We start from the raw sequence: 16,782 nt of genomic DNA, 5'->3' as shown, positions 1-16,782 counted from the left end.
ATCCTGAAGTATGCCTTTGGAGTTATTAGAGACGTTGGCTTTGGTGGAGCATAAAGCTTTGAAGTTAAGGCAGCTCCTGCACCTGCCTCATGTTGCTCTCTTCTCCCTCGAGCCTGTGCTGTGTCACCTCGGGAGTTAAAGAAAATAGCTTCTGGGCCGGGCGCGGTGGCTCACACCTGTAATCCCAGCACTTTGGGAGGCCAAAGCAGGCGGATCACAAGGTCATGAGATTGAGACCATCCTGGCTAATACAGTGAAACCCCGTCTCCACTAAAACTACAAAAAAAAAAAAAAAAAATTAGCCGGGCATGGTGGTGGGCGCCTGTAGTCCCAGCTAACTCGGGAGGCTGAGGCAGGAGAATGGCGTGAACCTGGGAGGCGGAGTTTGCAGTGAGCCAAGATCGTGCCACTGCACTCCAGCCTGGGCGACAGAGCAGAGACTCCGTCTCAAAAAAATAAAAATAAAAATTAGAAAAGCTTCTGGACGGCTGGGTGAGCTGTCACTTGCATGAACAATGGCGCAGACTCCCAGGGAGAGGAACCTCTGATGCTGCCCGGCTGGCAAACTGTGATTCCTGTCCTCTGTCCTGAGTTCTCAGGTACCAAGTGTGATAGTCTTATGAGTCTGTTCAGTAGCTGCATAATCTCACCTAGGGAAAGAATTCCCTTAGAGACATTAGTGTTTTGGATAGAATTTTAGTCAGCTTCTCTGTTTCACTTAATGTTCTCTAATCTTATGGGAAACATTAGAAATCTTGTGGAAAAATGAGTTCATTTTATCTCTCTGGTCTAAAGGCCTTCACTTCTTTGAATCTGCCAGCCACCAGTAAAGACTGCTAAGTCCACCAGTACAAAAACAAAAGATGGTGCTGCAAACTTCTCTGATGGGCAGTTGAGCTTCACATGCCTTGAAAATAAGAAACGGGGATTGCCTAGAACCTAACACAGTCTGCTTGCAAACTTGATTCATTCAACAAATATATATTGAGCACCCCCCATATGTCAGACCTTGATGGGTTTATATATTCACAGTGGTCAGTGAAATATGTATGGTCTTTGTTCTCTTGTAGTTTATAGGCATTTAATGAATACTAGTACTAATACAGTGTTCTAATTTAGTGTCTGGTTTGTTTTTTGTTGTTTTGTTTTTACAGTACCTTCATTTTCCTATATGTTTTATTCTCTTATAGGATCAGCAACAAGATTTAATTTCTTCTTCAGGAATTTATATTTAATTTAATTCAGTAGAATACTCTGAAAGTATTTAAGTAGATAACAAGTAACATTTTATTTTATTTTGAGGTAGGGTCTCGCTCTGTCACCCAGGCTGGAGTTCAGTGGTACGATTTTGGCTTACTGCAGCCTTGACCCAGCCCCTGGAGTAGCTGGGACTATAGGCACAGGCCAGCACGCCTGGCTACTTTTTGTATGTATGTATGTATGTATGTATGTATGTATGTATGTATGTATGTTGTAGAGACAGGGTTTTGCCATGTTGCCCAGGCTGGTCTCAAACTCCTGGGCTCGAGCTATCCACCTGCCTTGGCCTCCCAAAGTGTTGACATTACAGGCGTGAACCACTGTGCCCAGCCCAAATACTATTCTATACTACTTTTTCTTTCTTGTTCTTGTCTTTATTTTGTTCAATACCACATTTATTGCCTTCAGTTTTATTCTGAAGTTATCTAATTGCCACCATCTATACAGTAACACACAGAAGTCTTCATTTTCATTGTTATGGTAGTTAGCTTTTATATAGAATTAGTGTAGAAAAGTAGAAAGTTTGGGCTATTTCATGCACGGCTGTGTAAAATTACTGTTTTCACTTGTATCGGAAGAAATGAAGATGTGCTTTTTTGTGGTTTGAAGTATTGGAACCTTGAAGTCCTTTGAACCAAGTTAAAAAAAAACAAAACAAGACATGGCTTGGATAGATTTTTCTCTATTGCATGTATACCGTTTTCCCACTTGGTGGCACTTTCTGTTCATTTCTTAGTAACGTGTCTTTCTCTCTCAGCAGTTACACTAGTCTCTCCTCATACATTGATTTTTCTTATTAAAATTAATTTACTGAAGTAATACATAAATACATCGTTTAAAAAATAGTAGTGTATGGTAAAGGATTTTTTTTTAACAGAAAATAATTTTATCCCTGAAAATTTTTCTGTGGCCAGGGAAAAATTAATAAATTGGTTTTGCCCTTGAAAGGTTAATTTGTTTGAGATGCTTAACATCATGGTGGTCAGCTGTTTTTCATTTGGCATGATGTGTTCTAGAAGGCTTTGTAGAGAAATAGCATGGCAGGCGGGGGCCATTACATGGAGGTGATAGAAAAGAATCAAGGATGATTCATAGGTTTGGGGCCTGGGTGGTTGGTACCATAATGCTGGGACCATTCACTGAGATGGGAGGACTTGCAGAAGGGCAGGTTGGTAGGGGTGGAGAATTAGAATCAGAACCCTCTTTTTGGACATGGTAAGTGTGTGATACCTCTTGTGAAATCCACATGATTAGATATGTATCAAGTAAACAGCTGGATATGCGAATTGAGCTTAGAACAATGGTCAAACCTGCCAGATCAGCAGAGAACAATGATGAGTAGCTAGCAAGGTAGCAGGAAAGGGAAGAAAGAGGAGTATTTCAGCAAGGGAAGCCTCGTATTGATTGTTGCCAAGAGGTTGAGGAAGATGATGACAGAAAAATGTCCATGTGATTTGGCAATATGAAATTCATTGAATCTACATAGAATCTGTTCTTGAAAGAAATGAGGAGAGATCAGAAAAGTTTAAACATTCTGGCAAAGGAGAGTGATCCACATAGCCCTAGTAGACATGCACTGTCAATATTGGACATTGTTCCATGAATCCTTTTTTTTTTTTTTTTTTGTTTTTGGAGACAGGGTCTTGCTCTGTCACCCAGGCTGGAGTGCAGTGGCATGATCTCAGCTCACTGCACCCTCCGCCTCCCAGGTTCAAGCAATTCTTGTGTCTCTGCCACCTGGGTAGCTGGAATTACAGGTGCCCACCACCACACCTGGCTAATTTTTTTTTTTAATAGGAGTGGGATTTCTCCATGTTAGCCAGGCTGGTCTCAAACTCCTGGCCTCATGTGATCCACCTGCCTCAGCCTTCCAAAGTACTGGGATTACAGGTGTAAGCCACTGCGCCCGGCCCCTTTTAAAACTTTTCTGTGTAGTTGTGTTCATAACCATATTCCATCTTTCTTGCTTTTTTCCATCAATATTATAAGCAATTTTTCATGTTATTAAAACAGTTCTTATAGTCACCATTAAAATATTTTTTTCTGATTATAAGAATATACAATTGCTATAGAAAATTTGGAAATCCAGAGAAATATTAATATGAGGTGAAACAAAAATAAGCTCTGATTCTTTGGCAATACTGTTAACATTTTATTCACTGATTCAACAACTATTTGAGGGTCTGCTTTTGGGTAGAGAAAGAATGTTTTGGGAGTGTTTGTTTTAGAGGTGGGGTTTTGCTATGTTGCCAAGGATGGAGTGCAGGAGCTATTCACAGGTGCAATCATAGCACACTACAGCCTTGAACTCCTGGGCTCAAGCATCCCCCTGCCTCAGCCTCCCGTGTAGCTGGGACTCCAGAGGAATGTTTTTTCAAGACCACAGTGTGTGAAAAACTGATTGTAGTTTATTGGTCACAACTTCTTTAGCAGAAAGCTTATTATTATAAAGAACAATATACATACACATTTCTCACATAATGTATGCAACATTTTCGGACTTGCTTCTCCCTCCCCTCACTTAATATGTCACAGACATTTTTCCTGTGTCGCTAAATACTGTGTCAATTCGAGTTTTTTAGTTTCTGTGGGGCTTTTGTATTTAGAAAGGATTGTTGGGCAATTTGGATTTAAAATTAATATACTATTTATTATAGTTGCAAATGTAAAAACCTAATTGTTTTTCATTCTTGAGGTTCAATTTATAAATAGGATAAAAAGATTAGTAAATTGAATTATTTTTTGCCTAAAAATAAAGAACAGTCATTTTCTCTTGTTCTTTGATGAATGTTTGATAAACTCTAATGGAAAGGATTACATTGTCCTAAACAGTAATACCCATTTGCAAATTTAGTTAATACATCTCTTTAAGCATTTTAGGTCACATTTATAAATTGAACATATTTGATATTTGATATTTTTCAATTCTTCAAATCCCCAGTGTATAGGCAGATTAAGCTATCAAGCAAAATGTTCCTAAGCGCTTAAATGACACTTGTTTACTCAAGCCCAAAAGTTCAGTGTCATCCCCCTGTCTCATTTCTCTAATGTCCAGTCTATTAGCAAATTCATACTGCTTTTGTTTCTGAGTATGTCCCACGTCTCATCACTGCCTCTATGACTGTTACCCTAGTCCAAGGCAAAATTTTCTCTTGCCTGGACATCTACAGTCACCTCCTAACTGGTTTGATAACATTCTTGCAGTGCACTAGTGTTCCCAATATGCTAAGTGATGAGAGTGCCTTTTTTTTTTTTTTTTTTTTTTTGAGACGGAGTCTCGCTCTGTCACCCAGACTGGAGTGCAGTGGCCGGATCTCAGCTCACTGCAAGCTCCGCCTCCTGGGTTCACACCATTCTCCTGCCTCAGCCTCCCAAGTAGCTGGGACTACAGGCGCCCGCCACCACGCCTAGCTAATTTTTTTTGTATTTTAGTAGAGACGGGGTTTTACCGTGTTAGCCAGGATGGTCTCGATCTCCTGACCTCGTGATCTGCTCGTCTCGGCCTCCCAAAGTGCTGGGATTACAGGCTTGAGCCACCGTGCTCGGCCGAGAGTGCCTATTTTTAAATGTAAATCAGATCACATCAAGTCTCTGCTCAGAATGATCCAGTGACTTCCCATCACAGTGAGAGTAAAAACCCCAACTCCTTCCATGGTCTGCAAGGCCTTGTGTGATCGCAGTCTGCATGCACTGTCCTAGTCACTGCCCTGTTGACTCTGACTTGGCCACATTGGCCTTCTTGGTTTTCCTTGAACAGTGAGCATACTCCCAACTCAGTCTCTGCACTAGCTTTTTCCCCAGATTTGGCATGGCTCACACACCTTCACTTTATTCAAGTGCCAATCCAGTGGCTTTTCAGGTGATCTAGTCTATAAGAGCCCTGTTCCCTCTCATACTCCATACTCTTCTCCTGCTCTAGTTTTTTCCTTGGTGGCACTTACCTACCTCTGCTTAACATTTTTTTATATATTATTTAATGTATTGTATGTTTACCCAAATACCATGTTAGAACAGTGCCTGCCACATAGTATTTCTTCAAAAAATATTTGTTGAATGAATGAATGTACATATACTATTTTACTTGAAACAAACATTATTTTTTGGGTATGATAATCAGTTTTCTTCACTTTAGCTGATTCAAAAATGGCATCTTCTGCTACTCCTTTATAGCTTTTTGATGAATTTGAAACTAGATTTACCTCTGAATTACATTGTAGTTTCAACCTGTCCTTTTTAGTACTTTGACCCGCTGAATCATTTGTTATAGTTTTATGGGATTTTGGGGGCGGAGGAGTGTTTTTCTTTTTTTTTTTTTTTGAGACAAGGTCTTGCTCTGTCACCCAGGCCAAGTGTAGTGCCATGATCATAACTCACTGCAACCTCAAAATCCTGGGCTCAAGCCATCATTCTGCCTCCACCTCCTGAGTAGCTGGGAGTATAGGTGCATGCCACCACACCCAGCTAATGTTTTTGTTTTTGAGAGAGAAGGTGTCAAACTCCTGGCCTCAAGTGGTCCCCCAACCTTGGCCTTCCAAAGCACTGGGATTATATGTGACAGCCACTGTGCCTAGCCTGTTATAGTCTTTTAAAATATTATTTCTCTAAATAAATTGCTAGCTGTCAATGGCTGATAATATTTTCTTCAAAGTAAGTCCTTCCTAATGTTTATTTTCTGCTCCAGAAAATCAGAATATTAGGATACTGTGTTCTAAGAAACTACAAACTGCATAATTAGGTAGTTTCTCTTATGTTACAGAATGTTACTTTTCTTTATAACCATTCTCTGTTAAAATGTGTTCATTATAAGCAGAAGACAAGATTGTTTTGATTTTTAAAACTCAGCTTTTTTTTTTTTTTTTTTTTTTTTTTTTTTGAGACGGAGTCTAGCTTGGTCGCCCAGGCTGGAGTGCAGTGGCCAGATCTCAGCTCACTGCAAGCTCCGCCTCCCGGGTTTACGCCATTCTCCTGCCTCAGCCTCCCGAGTAGCTGGGACTACAGGCGCCTGCCACCTCGCCCGGCTAGTTTTTTGTATTTTTTAGTAGAGACGGGGTTTCACCGTGTTAGCCAGGATGGTCTCGATCTCCTGACCTTGTGATCCGCCCGTCTCGGCCTCCCAAAGTGCTGGGATTACAGGCTTGAGCCACCGCGCCCGGCCAAAACTCAGCTTTTATTTAACACATTTCACTGAGTATTCATTGCTTCATTTAATATTGATTCTAACATTTTACAAAGATGCCTTGTTGGAAAATTCCATATGTGGGATGTGGAAATAAACTATGTATTACTCTTGGTGAATGAAGAACAGCTCAGTATGTTCATTATAGAAAATTCAAAAAATAACAAAAGAAATAAGAATAGCCTATTATCCCACCACTTGTAGAAACCACTGCTATTAACATTTTGATACATATTCAACCTTCAGTATCTGTGGGTTCTGCATCCATAGATTAAACCAACATCGGGTGGAAATTATATCAGAAAAAAGTTCACAAAGTTCCAAAAAGCCGGATTTGCTGAGTGCCAAGTATTATGTTGAATCCACATGAATGAAGTGATATGCAGACGTCGTATTAGGCTTTATAAGTAACCTGGAGATGAGTTAAAGTATACAGGAGGTTGTGCCTAAATTATATGCAAATGCTACATTTGTCCTGGAATCAATCCCCCATAGATACTAGGGACAACTGTTATTCTTACCTCCTCGTTTTCTATGCATATATATTCTTTTGTTTTTGTTATTCATGTAATTGAGCTTTTTGAAGAAGTAGCCTGGGTTTGCAAGTTATTTTAACTTTTGGCACCCTAGTTTTCTCACTTATTAAATTTGGATAATAATATTTACCACTAGAGTTGTTATAAGGATCAAATAGGTTAATATTTGTAAAGTGTATAGATTAGTGCCCATGACTTACAAATGCTATATATAAGTATTAAATAAATTAGGCAAATAACCTGCTTTTAAAACTTATATATGGTGAACATTTTCTCAAGTCATAAAATATTCTCTCTTTTTTTTTCTTAGAAATGGAATCCCGCCTTCCCCACCCCCCTCCCCATCCAGGCACCATCATGGCTTTCTGCAGCCTTGAACTCCTGAGCTCATGTGATCTCTGCCTCAGCCTCCCAAGTAGCTAGGACTACAGGTGCCTGTCACTATGCCTGGCTAATTTTTGCATTTTTTGTAGACATGGGGGTCTCATTATGTTGACCAGGCTGGTCTCGAACTCATGGCCTCAAGCTATCCTCCCGCCTTGGCCTCCAGAAGTGCTAGGATTACAGGTGTGAGGCACCATACCTAGCCAAAATATTCTCTATAGCATAATTTTTAATAATGCCTTAGTCTTCCCATCATATGGATATGCCATGAGCTATTCCCTTTATTTTTGGTTTTGTTCTTTCCATTCTTTCATTGTTATAAATAAAGCTCTGATAAATATTCTTGTACTTGAGTATTTATCCATATCCTCATTTCCTTAAATGGAAATGGATCCACCAGGAGTATACATGTTTTATAAGTTTTTGATACCTGCTGCCAAATTGCCCTCTAGAAGGGCTATACCAATTTATATTCTCAGGATAAATATATTCAATACTATATGAGTATTGATTTCTCTTTAAGTTCACTGATTCTGGGTTTTTTAAATCTTTGCCAATTTAGCAAGTAAAAAATTTTACCTTGTTTTAATGGGCATTGCCTTGATTAAACTTCATTGTTTGCTCCTATAATTTTTTTCTTTGTTGACATCTCAATATTTTTTATCAGTTTTCTATTGGATATTTGACTTTCTCTAATTTGTAATGATAAATGAACCTTTTTCTGCATATTACAAATATTTTCTCCTGTTTCTTTTAACCTTTAATCCTGTTTATAGTGTTTTAGGACATAGACATTTCAATTTTTAAAAAGCTTAATTTTGGGGGTACATAGTAGTTGTATATATTTATGGGGTGAGATGTTTTGATACAGGCATGTAATGTGTGATCATCACATCATGGAAAATGGGGTACCCATCCCTTCAAGCATTTGTCCTTTGTGTTACATACAATCGAATTATACTCTTTTACTTGTTAAAAAATGTACAATTAAATTATTATAGACTATAGTCATCATGTTGTGCTATCAAGTACTAGGTCTTATTCATTCTTTCTGACTATTTTTTTTTATGCCCATTAACTATCCCCACCTCCTCCTCATCCCTAACCCAACCCCACTACTCTTCCCAGCCTCTGGTGATCATTCTTCTACTCTCTATCTCCATGAGTTCAACTGTTTTGATTTTTAGGTGTCACAGATAAACAAGAACATGCAATGTTTGTCTTTCAGTACCTGGCTTACTTCACTTAACATAATGATCTCCGGTTCCATCCATGTTGTTACTAATGACAGGGTATTGTTCTTTTTTATGGCTGAATAGTACCCCATTGTATTAAATATCACATTTTCTCTACAGATCCATCTGTTGATGGACACTTAGGTTGCTTCCAAATTTTGGCTATTGTGAACAATGGGGCAACAAACATGGGAGTGCAAAAGTCTCTTCACTATACTGATTTCCTTTCTTTTAGGTTATACCCAGCAGCAGGATTGCTGGATCATATGGTAGCTCAATTTTTAGTTTTTTGAGGAACTTCCAAACTGTTCTCCATAATGGTTGTACTAATTTACATTCCCACCAACAGTGCATGAGGGTTCTCTTTTCGCCACATCTTTGCCAGCATTTATTATTGCCTGTCTTTTGTATAAAAGCCATTTTAACTGGGATGAGATAGTATCTCATTGTAGGTTTTTTTTTACTGCTCCTTGTGGACCAGAGCTACCCCATAGGCAGTGTGCCCAGAGTAGCCTCATTTTAAGTTTGATTTGCATTTATCTGATGATCAGTGATGTTGAACACTTTTTCATATGTCTGTTTGCCATTTGTTTGTCTTCTTTTGAGAAATGTCTTTTCAAATCTTTTTCCCATTTTTAAATCAGATTATTAGATTTTTTCCTGTATAGTTGTTTGAGCTCCTTATATAATCTGGTTATTAATCCCTTGTTAGATGGGTAATTTGCAAATATTTTCTCTCATTCTGTGGGTTGTCTCTTCACTTTGATGATTGTTTCCTTTGCTGTGCAGAAGCTTTTTACTTGATGTGATTTCATTTGCCCATTTTTTTCTCTGGTTGTCTGTGCTTGCAGGTTATTACTCAAGAAATTTTTATCCAGACCAATTTCCTGGAGAGTTTCCCCAATGTTTTCTTGTAGTAGTTTCATAGTTCAAGGTCTTAGATTTAAGTCTTTAATCCATTTTGATTTGATTTTTGTAAAATACAGCAAAAGATAGGAATCTAGTTTCGTTTTTCTGCATATGGATATCCAGTTTTCCCAGAAGAGACTACCTTTTCCCCAGTGTATGTTCTTGGCACCTTTGGTGAAAATGCTGTTTTGATTAACATAGCTCTGTTATTTTTTTTAAGACTCTTTTTTTTTTTTTTTTTTTTTTGAGACGGAGTCTTGCTTATTGTCCAGGCTCTGGAGTGCAGTGGCACCATCTCAGCTCACTGCAATGTCCACCTCCTGGGTTCAAGCGATTCTCCTGCCTCAGCCTCCTGAGTAGCTGGGATTAGAGGCATGTGCCACCACACTCACTGATTTTTGTATTTTTTAGTAGAGATGGGGTTTCACCATGTTGGCCAGGCTGGTCTCAAACCCCTGACCTCAAGTGATCCACCCACCTCAGCCTCCTAAAGTGCTGGGATTAAGGCATGAGCTACCACACCCGGCCGCTCTGTAGTATAATTTGAAGTCAGTGTAATTTGACTTCTCCAGTTTTGTTCTCTTTGCTTAGGACAGCTTTGGCTATTCTGGGTCTTTTGTGGTTCCATATATGTTTTAGGACTGGGTTTTGTGGGGTTTTTTTCTATTTTTGTGAAGGAAGTGATTGGTATTTTGATAGGGATTGCATTGAATCTGTAGATTGCTTTGGGTAGTATGGACATTTTACCAATATGGATTCTTCCAATCCATTAACTTGGAATATATTTCCATTTTTTGGTGTCCTCTTCAATGTCTTTCATCAATGTTTTACACTTTTTTCAATTTTTACATAGTAAGATCTATCAGCTTTTTTCTTTTTATGGCTGTTTACCTTTGACATTAATTTTACAAGTGAATCTTCATATTCTCTGAATATCAATATATTCTGTGATTATAAATACTCTTTTCGTATCTGAGATTATTATTTTTATGTATGTATTTATTTATTTAGAAACAGAGTCTTGCTCTGTTGTTCAGGCTGGAGTGCAGTGGCAGGACATGGCTCACCGTAGCCTATGTTTCCTGGGTTCAAGCAATTCTCCCACCTCAACTTCCTGAGTAGCTGGGACTACAGGTGCCACTATGCCTGGCTAAATTTTCAAAAATTATTTTGTTGAGATGGGGATCTCACTATGCTGCCCAGGCTGGTCTTGACCTCAAGTGATCCTCCTGCTTTGGCCTCCCGTGGGATAACAGGTGTGAGTCACTGTGCCTGGTCCTGAGCATTATTAATCTATCTGGAATCATTGATGACTTGGGAAATCTAACTTTTTTTTTTTCTTTTGTTTTGTTTGTTTATCTTTTTTTACACTCCTCTCAACTTATACCTTATGGTGTTTTTTTGTTTCCCAACAAAATCATCCTAGCATAATTTGTTGAGAAATTTTTACTTTCCTCAATGATTTGAAATGCCAGTTTTACCTTATATACATTTTAGTCTGTTTGGGGGTTTTTCTACTTTCTTATGGTACTTTTGTGTCAGTTGCCATAGCATTCTAATGTTTGAGACATTCATTTAATGTCTGATAATGCCAGTGCCAGCTTTTCTGATTGTTCTGAGTTTTCAAAATTTTCTTGGATAAACTTTAACTGAAGCTTACAATCATATTGTGAAACTCTAAGAAGAACCGCATTGGGATTTTCATTCAGATTGCACTTAATTAAATAATAGTTAGTGTGCTAACAAGGTTTGAATTGCCGTCTTATAATGAACCATGTTTGTTTTTTAAATTTGTTAAATGTATCAATCCCATCCTGGGGTTAGATGGATCCAGGGGTTTTGTGGATACCATAATCCCAACCCAGTTTCATCTATTGATTGAAAGTTAAATTTCTAATCAAAAGGTTCTTGATTCAACCATTAGAAGGCTGTGTTCAAGCCTCAGCTCTGTAATATACATCATGTGGGACCTTGGGAAAGTCATTTTAATCCTGTTTCCTAGACTTTAGAATAGTTTGATGAGTATTAAATAAGTGAAAGAGCAGTATGTGTGAGAATATCTCATAAACTAAAGTGAGATGGAGTAATAGTTTTAGTATGATGAATATTTTTACTTCATAAAACATTCTGGAGTTTTTCCTTAGTCTTTCGTATTTATTTTTTGAAAAATTGAAAAATCTTTGGCATTTCTAGGCCAGGTGCGGTGGCACACACCTGTAATCCCAGCACTTTGGAAGACTGAGGCAGGCAGATCCCTCAAGCCCAGGAGTTTGAGACCATCCTGGACAACATGGTGAAACCTCGTCTCTACTAAAAATACAAAAATTAGCCAGGTGTGGTGGCGTGCGCCTGTAATCGGGAGGCTGAATTGCTTCAACCCAGGAGGCAGAGGTTGCACTGAGCCAAGATTGTACCATTGTACTCCAGCCTGGGTGACAGAGCGAGACACTGTCTCAAAAATAAATAAATAAATAAATAAATAAATAAATATAAAAAATCTTTGGCATTTCTAGTCTCAGTGATACTAAGTGAAAATATCTGAAACATGAACAATACGGTCAGAAGCCAGCCTGTAATCCCAGCACCTTGGAAAGTTTAGAGAAGAGGATTGCTTGAGACCAGGAGTTTGAGACCAGCCTGCCTGGCAACATAAAGATCCCATCTCTACAAAAAAATATTTTGAGACGGAGTGTTGCTCTGTCACCCAGGCTGGAGCAGTGGCACGATCTCGGCTCACTGCAAGCTCCACCTCCCGGGTTCGTGCCATTCTCCTGCCTCAGCCTCTCGAGTAGCTGGGACTACAGGCGCCCACCACCATGCCCGGTTAATTTTTTGTATTTTTAGTAGAGACAGGGTTCCACTGTGTTAGCCAGGATGGTCTCGATCTGCTGACCTCGTGATCCGCCTGCCTCAGCCTCCCAAAGTGCTGGGATTACAGGCGTGAGCCACTGCACCTGGCCAAATTTTAAAAAATAACTTAAAAGTCAGTATCTCTGGCCAGGCGCAGTGGCTCACGCCTTAATCTTAGCACTTTGGGAGGCCGAGGCGGGCAAATCACTGGAGGCCAGGAGTTCAAGACCAGCCGGAACAACATGGTGAAACTTCATCTCTACTAAAAATAAAAAAAATTAGCCCAGCGTGGTGGCATGCGCCTGTAATCCCAGCTACTCCGGAGGCTGAGGCAGGAGAATCACTTGAGCCCAGGAGGTGGAGGTTGCAGTGAGCCAAGATATCACCACTGCACTCCAGCCTGCGCCACAGAGCAAGACTGTCTAAAAAAAAAGAAAAAGAAAAAGGACCCAGCTAAGAGTCTGTTTTGCAAGTAAAACTCTCTGGTGTGGCAGTCTGAAAGATATGATTTATTTACCCCTTATTTAATAATAAAATAACAAGGGTTATATTTGCCTAGCAGACTATAAACATATCCCTTTTTCTTATAATTCTTTATAAACTGCTATAATGGGTATAGTTTATTATTTATTAATTCCCTGATTCTTGCATGTAGCCTTGCCGGGATAAATATTTTCAGATTTTGTGTATTGTGATAAAAATTATTTTTTACTTTTTTGGAGCATTTTCCATTTCTCCGTGAGCTCTTCAGTTCCTCACTTAAGTAACAGAATAGGCATAAGCTTGGGACTGTGGTTCCTTAAATATCATTTTAACCTTCAGGAGTCTTGATAGCAATTTTTTGAATAAAATTTTTCTTTAGTTAAGCTGACTCAACAAGATAAAAGTTAAGTATTTCTGCTATGTCATAAGCTCACATAAAGCCCCTTGATAAGTGACAGCCTTGACTTTAACAGCTAATCCCTCTGAGTGGTTAGTGGAGCCTGGCTCACCACCATCGTCTCACAAGGGCTTCAGCGCTCGTGTGCTCATATGCATGGTTACAGTTTATTGGCCCAGGTCACTTTCACTAATCCCCAGCTTCCTTTAAAGGATGTAAGACAGACACTGACCTAGCTTGTACAGCTTTCTGCATTCTTCATTGTATAAGCCGATCATGAAACAATTATCTTTCGATATAAATATAGCAACTGTAATCATATTTTATCTGTATTCAGACTGGTTTTTAGCCAATTACCTATCTATATCTATCAATTACTGCTAGCAAATATTCTTAGGTTTACATAGCAACAAAAATGTTTCTCATTAGCTTTAGTTCTAGTTATTCCACTGAAACATCCTCCTCTTGTCCTTTTCTCTGCAGCTAGATAATCACCTTTTCCCCACCCCTGGGCTGCAGTTCTGTGACTGGCCTCTCATTTTTCCCCGCCCCCCCCAACAGGGTCGTCTCTGTCTTGTGAGCTCCAGGTCTTAGAGGCTGGGACAAATTCTCTCTTCCCTTCTTTCCCATGTAAACCCCTCAGCTTAGCTTCCTGCTTGATCGAACTCTGTCCCACAAACTTTGATTCCTCCTTTCCCTGTCGTTAGCAGCAGTATCGCTGGTCTCTTCCCTTTCACCTCCAGGTATCCGGCTTTTAGGTCTGATTTCTGGAACATATCCTCTTAAATTGTTAAGCACTTACGACTGAAATATTTGTGAATTGGGGGTCGTTGTAACTTTTTTTTTAAGACTGGGTCTCACTATGTTGCCCAGGCTGGTCCTGAACTTCTGGCCTCAAGTGATCCTCCCACCTCATCCTAGCCAAAGTGCTGGGATTATAGACATGAGCCACTGTGCCTGGCCCTGATTTAATCTTTTAATATAACAAGTTGCATATTCTCTAGTGTTTACACTGACATGCTTGAATTTACAATGCATCAGAGACTCTTCTCAGCAGGAGCCTCATGGATTTTAAACTAGACCTTCATGAGCCAGAGTAACCTGAGCGTACCGAAAATCCAGAATTGACCTCTAGCACCTAATAGTAATACTGTATTTTTGTCAATTCTAAAATATGTTTGCACATCTAAACTTAGGATACATGTTATAATCAGTAGTGTGCCATAATATATTTGGTAGCATCTTTCTTTCTTAGAGGTAGATAAAATAATGGCATGTCTGAAAATGGATAGTGTCAGATTTGATAAGATACAGTAATGGGCCGGGCATGGTGGCTCATACCTATAATCCCAGCACTTTGGGAGGCTGAAGCAGGAAGATCCCTTGAGCTCAGAAGTTTGAGTTCAGCCTGGGCAGCATAGTGAGATCCTATCTCTACAAAAATGTTCTAAAAGTTAGCCAGGCATGGTGGCATGCTCTTATAGTGTCAGCTACGTAGGAGGCTGAGGTAGGAGGATCACACGAGCCCAGGAGTTTGAGGCTGCAATGAGCTATAATAGTGCTACTGCATTCCAGCATGGGTGACAGAGTGAGACCCTGTCTCCAAAAAAAAGAAAGAAAGAAAATGAAGGAAAAAAATACAGTAATGAGAACAGTAGCTGACATTTGTTGAGTATCTGCCACACACAAGAATTTTTCTATGTGCTTTATGTATATTATCTCCTTTTATCTTTATACCATCCCTGAGGAGTAGGGATGTTCAGATGGAAAAAAACTAAGGCATAGAAGAATTCAGCTAGTAAGTGTTGGAGCTAAGGCTTGAACCCAAGCAACAACAACAAAAAATACCTTTTTAACCTTCCTTCCACTGTGCTGTACTGCCTCTTCATAACTGTTTGGGTTTTTTCCCCTCTTCAAGGCATCGGTGGCTTCACAGTATGACTGATGATCCTCCAACAACAAAACCACTTACTGCTCGTAAATTCATTTGGACAAACCATAAATTCAACGTGAGTGGCACCCCAGAACAATATGTACCTTATTCCACCACTAGAAAGAAGATTCAGGAGTGGATCCCACCTTCAACACCTTACAAGTAAAGACAATGAAGAACAGTTGAAACTTGCAAAATATGGAGCTTTTCATGTAATTACTCTTTTACCATTTACCATTCACTAGATTAAAATTGTGTGACTAAACAATGTCTTTCGTGCCTTTTTGCCCTTCACTTTGTTGTTTTCCAGGTGCAAAATAGATGCTTCCAAACATGGTGATTGAAGTAGACTTGTATTGGGGTAGCTGCCTGGTTTACAGTTCCCTTTTCTGGAAACAGCCTCTGTGGTCCTGTTTGTGCTTTGGGACCCTACCTTACTACCATAGCTCGTTATATGGGAAGACCTAAGCCAAGCCACATTTTCTCATGGGAACTTGGAACTTGAGTGGAGAGACACAAAGGCTGAAAGTCATCAGAACTGGGTGACTTTTATTGAAGCTCTCTAAGGAGGTCATCAGAGATACCCTATGTCCTGAGTCTGGTTCTTTAATGGTTCATTTTAAACTGTAAACTATCCTAGACTCTATTCCAATATGTTCTTAGTTCTTTAAGCTAACTAGGGTCACAGATTTTTTTTGTTGCTTACCAATAAAAAAGTCTTTAATATCCAGATTGGTACCAGAGGTAGGCAAAAGACCTTCAAGGAAATGCGGGATCTTTGGAATTGGTGGTTGTGTCTGGGTAGGGTGAAAGGCCCACATCTCTCTGTATTCCAGATGGAAAGCTCGCAGCTCCAGTGATCAAGGAGCTTATCAGGCTGTTGCCTTTAGTCACCAGGATCCACGAGCCCCCTGAGGATAAGGCCCCTGGGGACTGGTAGCAGCCACCATGGAACAAATTAATGCTAGGATTATGGAGTCAGGTGGTTGTTTCCGAGGGCATTGAATGACTTAAGAGAGAATAAACCTTGATTCTCAAATCTCAACTCAAGGCATCAAGTGTGTGAAAGGAAAATAAATCTTGGGACCCCAAAATCACTAAGCCAAGGGAAAAGTCAGGCTGGGAACTATGTCAGGCAAACCTGACCCCCATTTTATCCCTAAATAAGATATTAATAGCTACAAAGATAAAAAGCTACATATCTCCCTCCTTGAAATTCCTTGTGGACAAAGGACAGACAGAACTCAAAGTCATCTCTGAGGCTCACCGGAGATAAATGTGTATCTGATTGCTTCCTCTGCCCTGTTGTTTATGTAAAAATCCAGATTCCCTGAGCCAGACTAAACTGTGTATTCAGTGGAAGGCTGCTCAAGAACTCAAAAGAATGCAGCCTTTTGTCTCTTGTCTACTTATGACCTGGAAGCCCCTACCTCACGTTGTCCCGTCTCACCTGACGGAACCAGTGTGCATGTTACACCTACTGATTGGTGTCTCACGTCTCCCTAAAATGTCTAAAAGCAAGCTGTACCCCGACCACTTGGGCACGTGTCGTCAGGACCCCCTGAAGCTGTGTCACAGGCACAGCCTTAACCTCAGCAAAATAAACTTTCTAAATTGAT

General features: G+C 39.7%; 1 protein-coding gene across 1 annotated transcript in view; it reads left to right on the top strand.

The window, feature by feature from the left end:
* Positions 1–15,464, top strand: part of NDUFA12 (NADH:ubiquinone oxidoreductase subunit A12) — a 42,930-nt gene extending 27,466 nt beyond the window's left edge. Inside the window, exon 4 of the mRNA NM_001194335.1 lies at positions 15,149–15,464. Coding sequence (NP_001181264.1) covers positions 15,149–15,329 — 181 coding nt within the window. The 3' untranslated portion in view covers positions 15,330–15,464. The remainder of the gene's footprint in view (positions 1–15,148) is intronic.
* The last annotated feature ends 1,318 nt before the right edge of the window (positions 15,465–16,782 follow it).

This window comes from Macaca mulatta, chromosome 11 (genome assembly GCF_049350105.2).
Source record: "Macaca mulatta isolate MMU2019108-1 chromosome 11, T2T-MMU8v2.0, whole genome shotgun sequence".
NCBI classification, from domain to species: domain Eukaryota; kingdom Metazoa; phylum Chordata; class Mammalia; order Primates; family Cercopithecidae; genus Macaca; species Macaca mulatta.
This window is presented reverse-complemented; position numbering and strand designations above follow the sequence as displayed.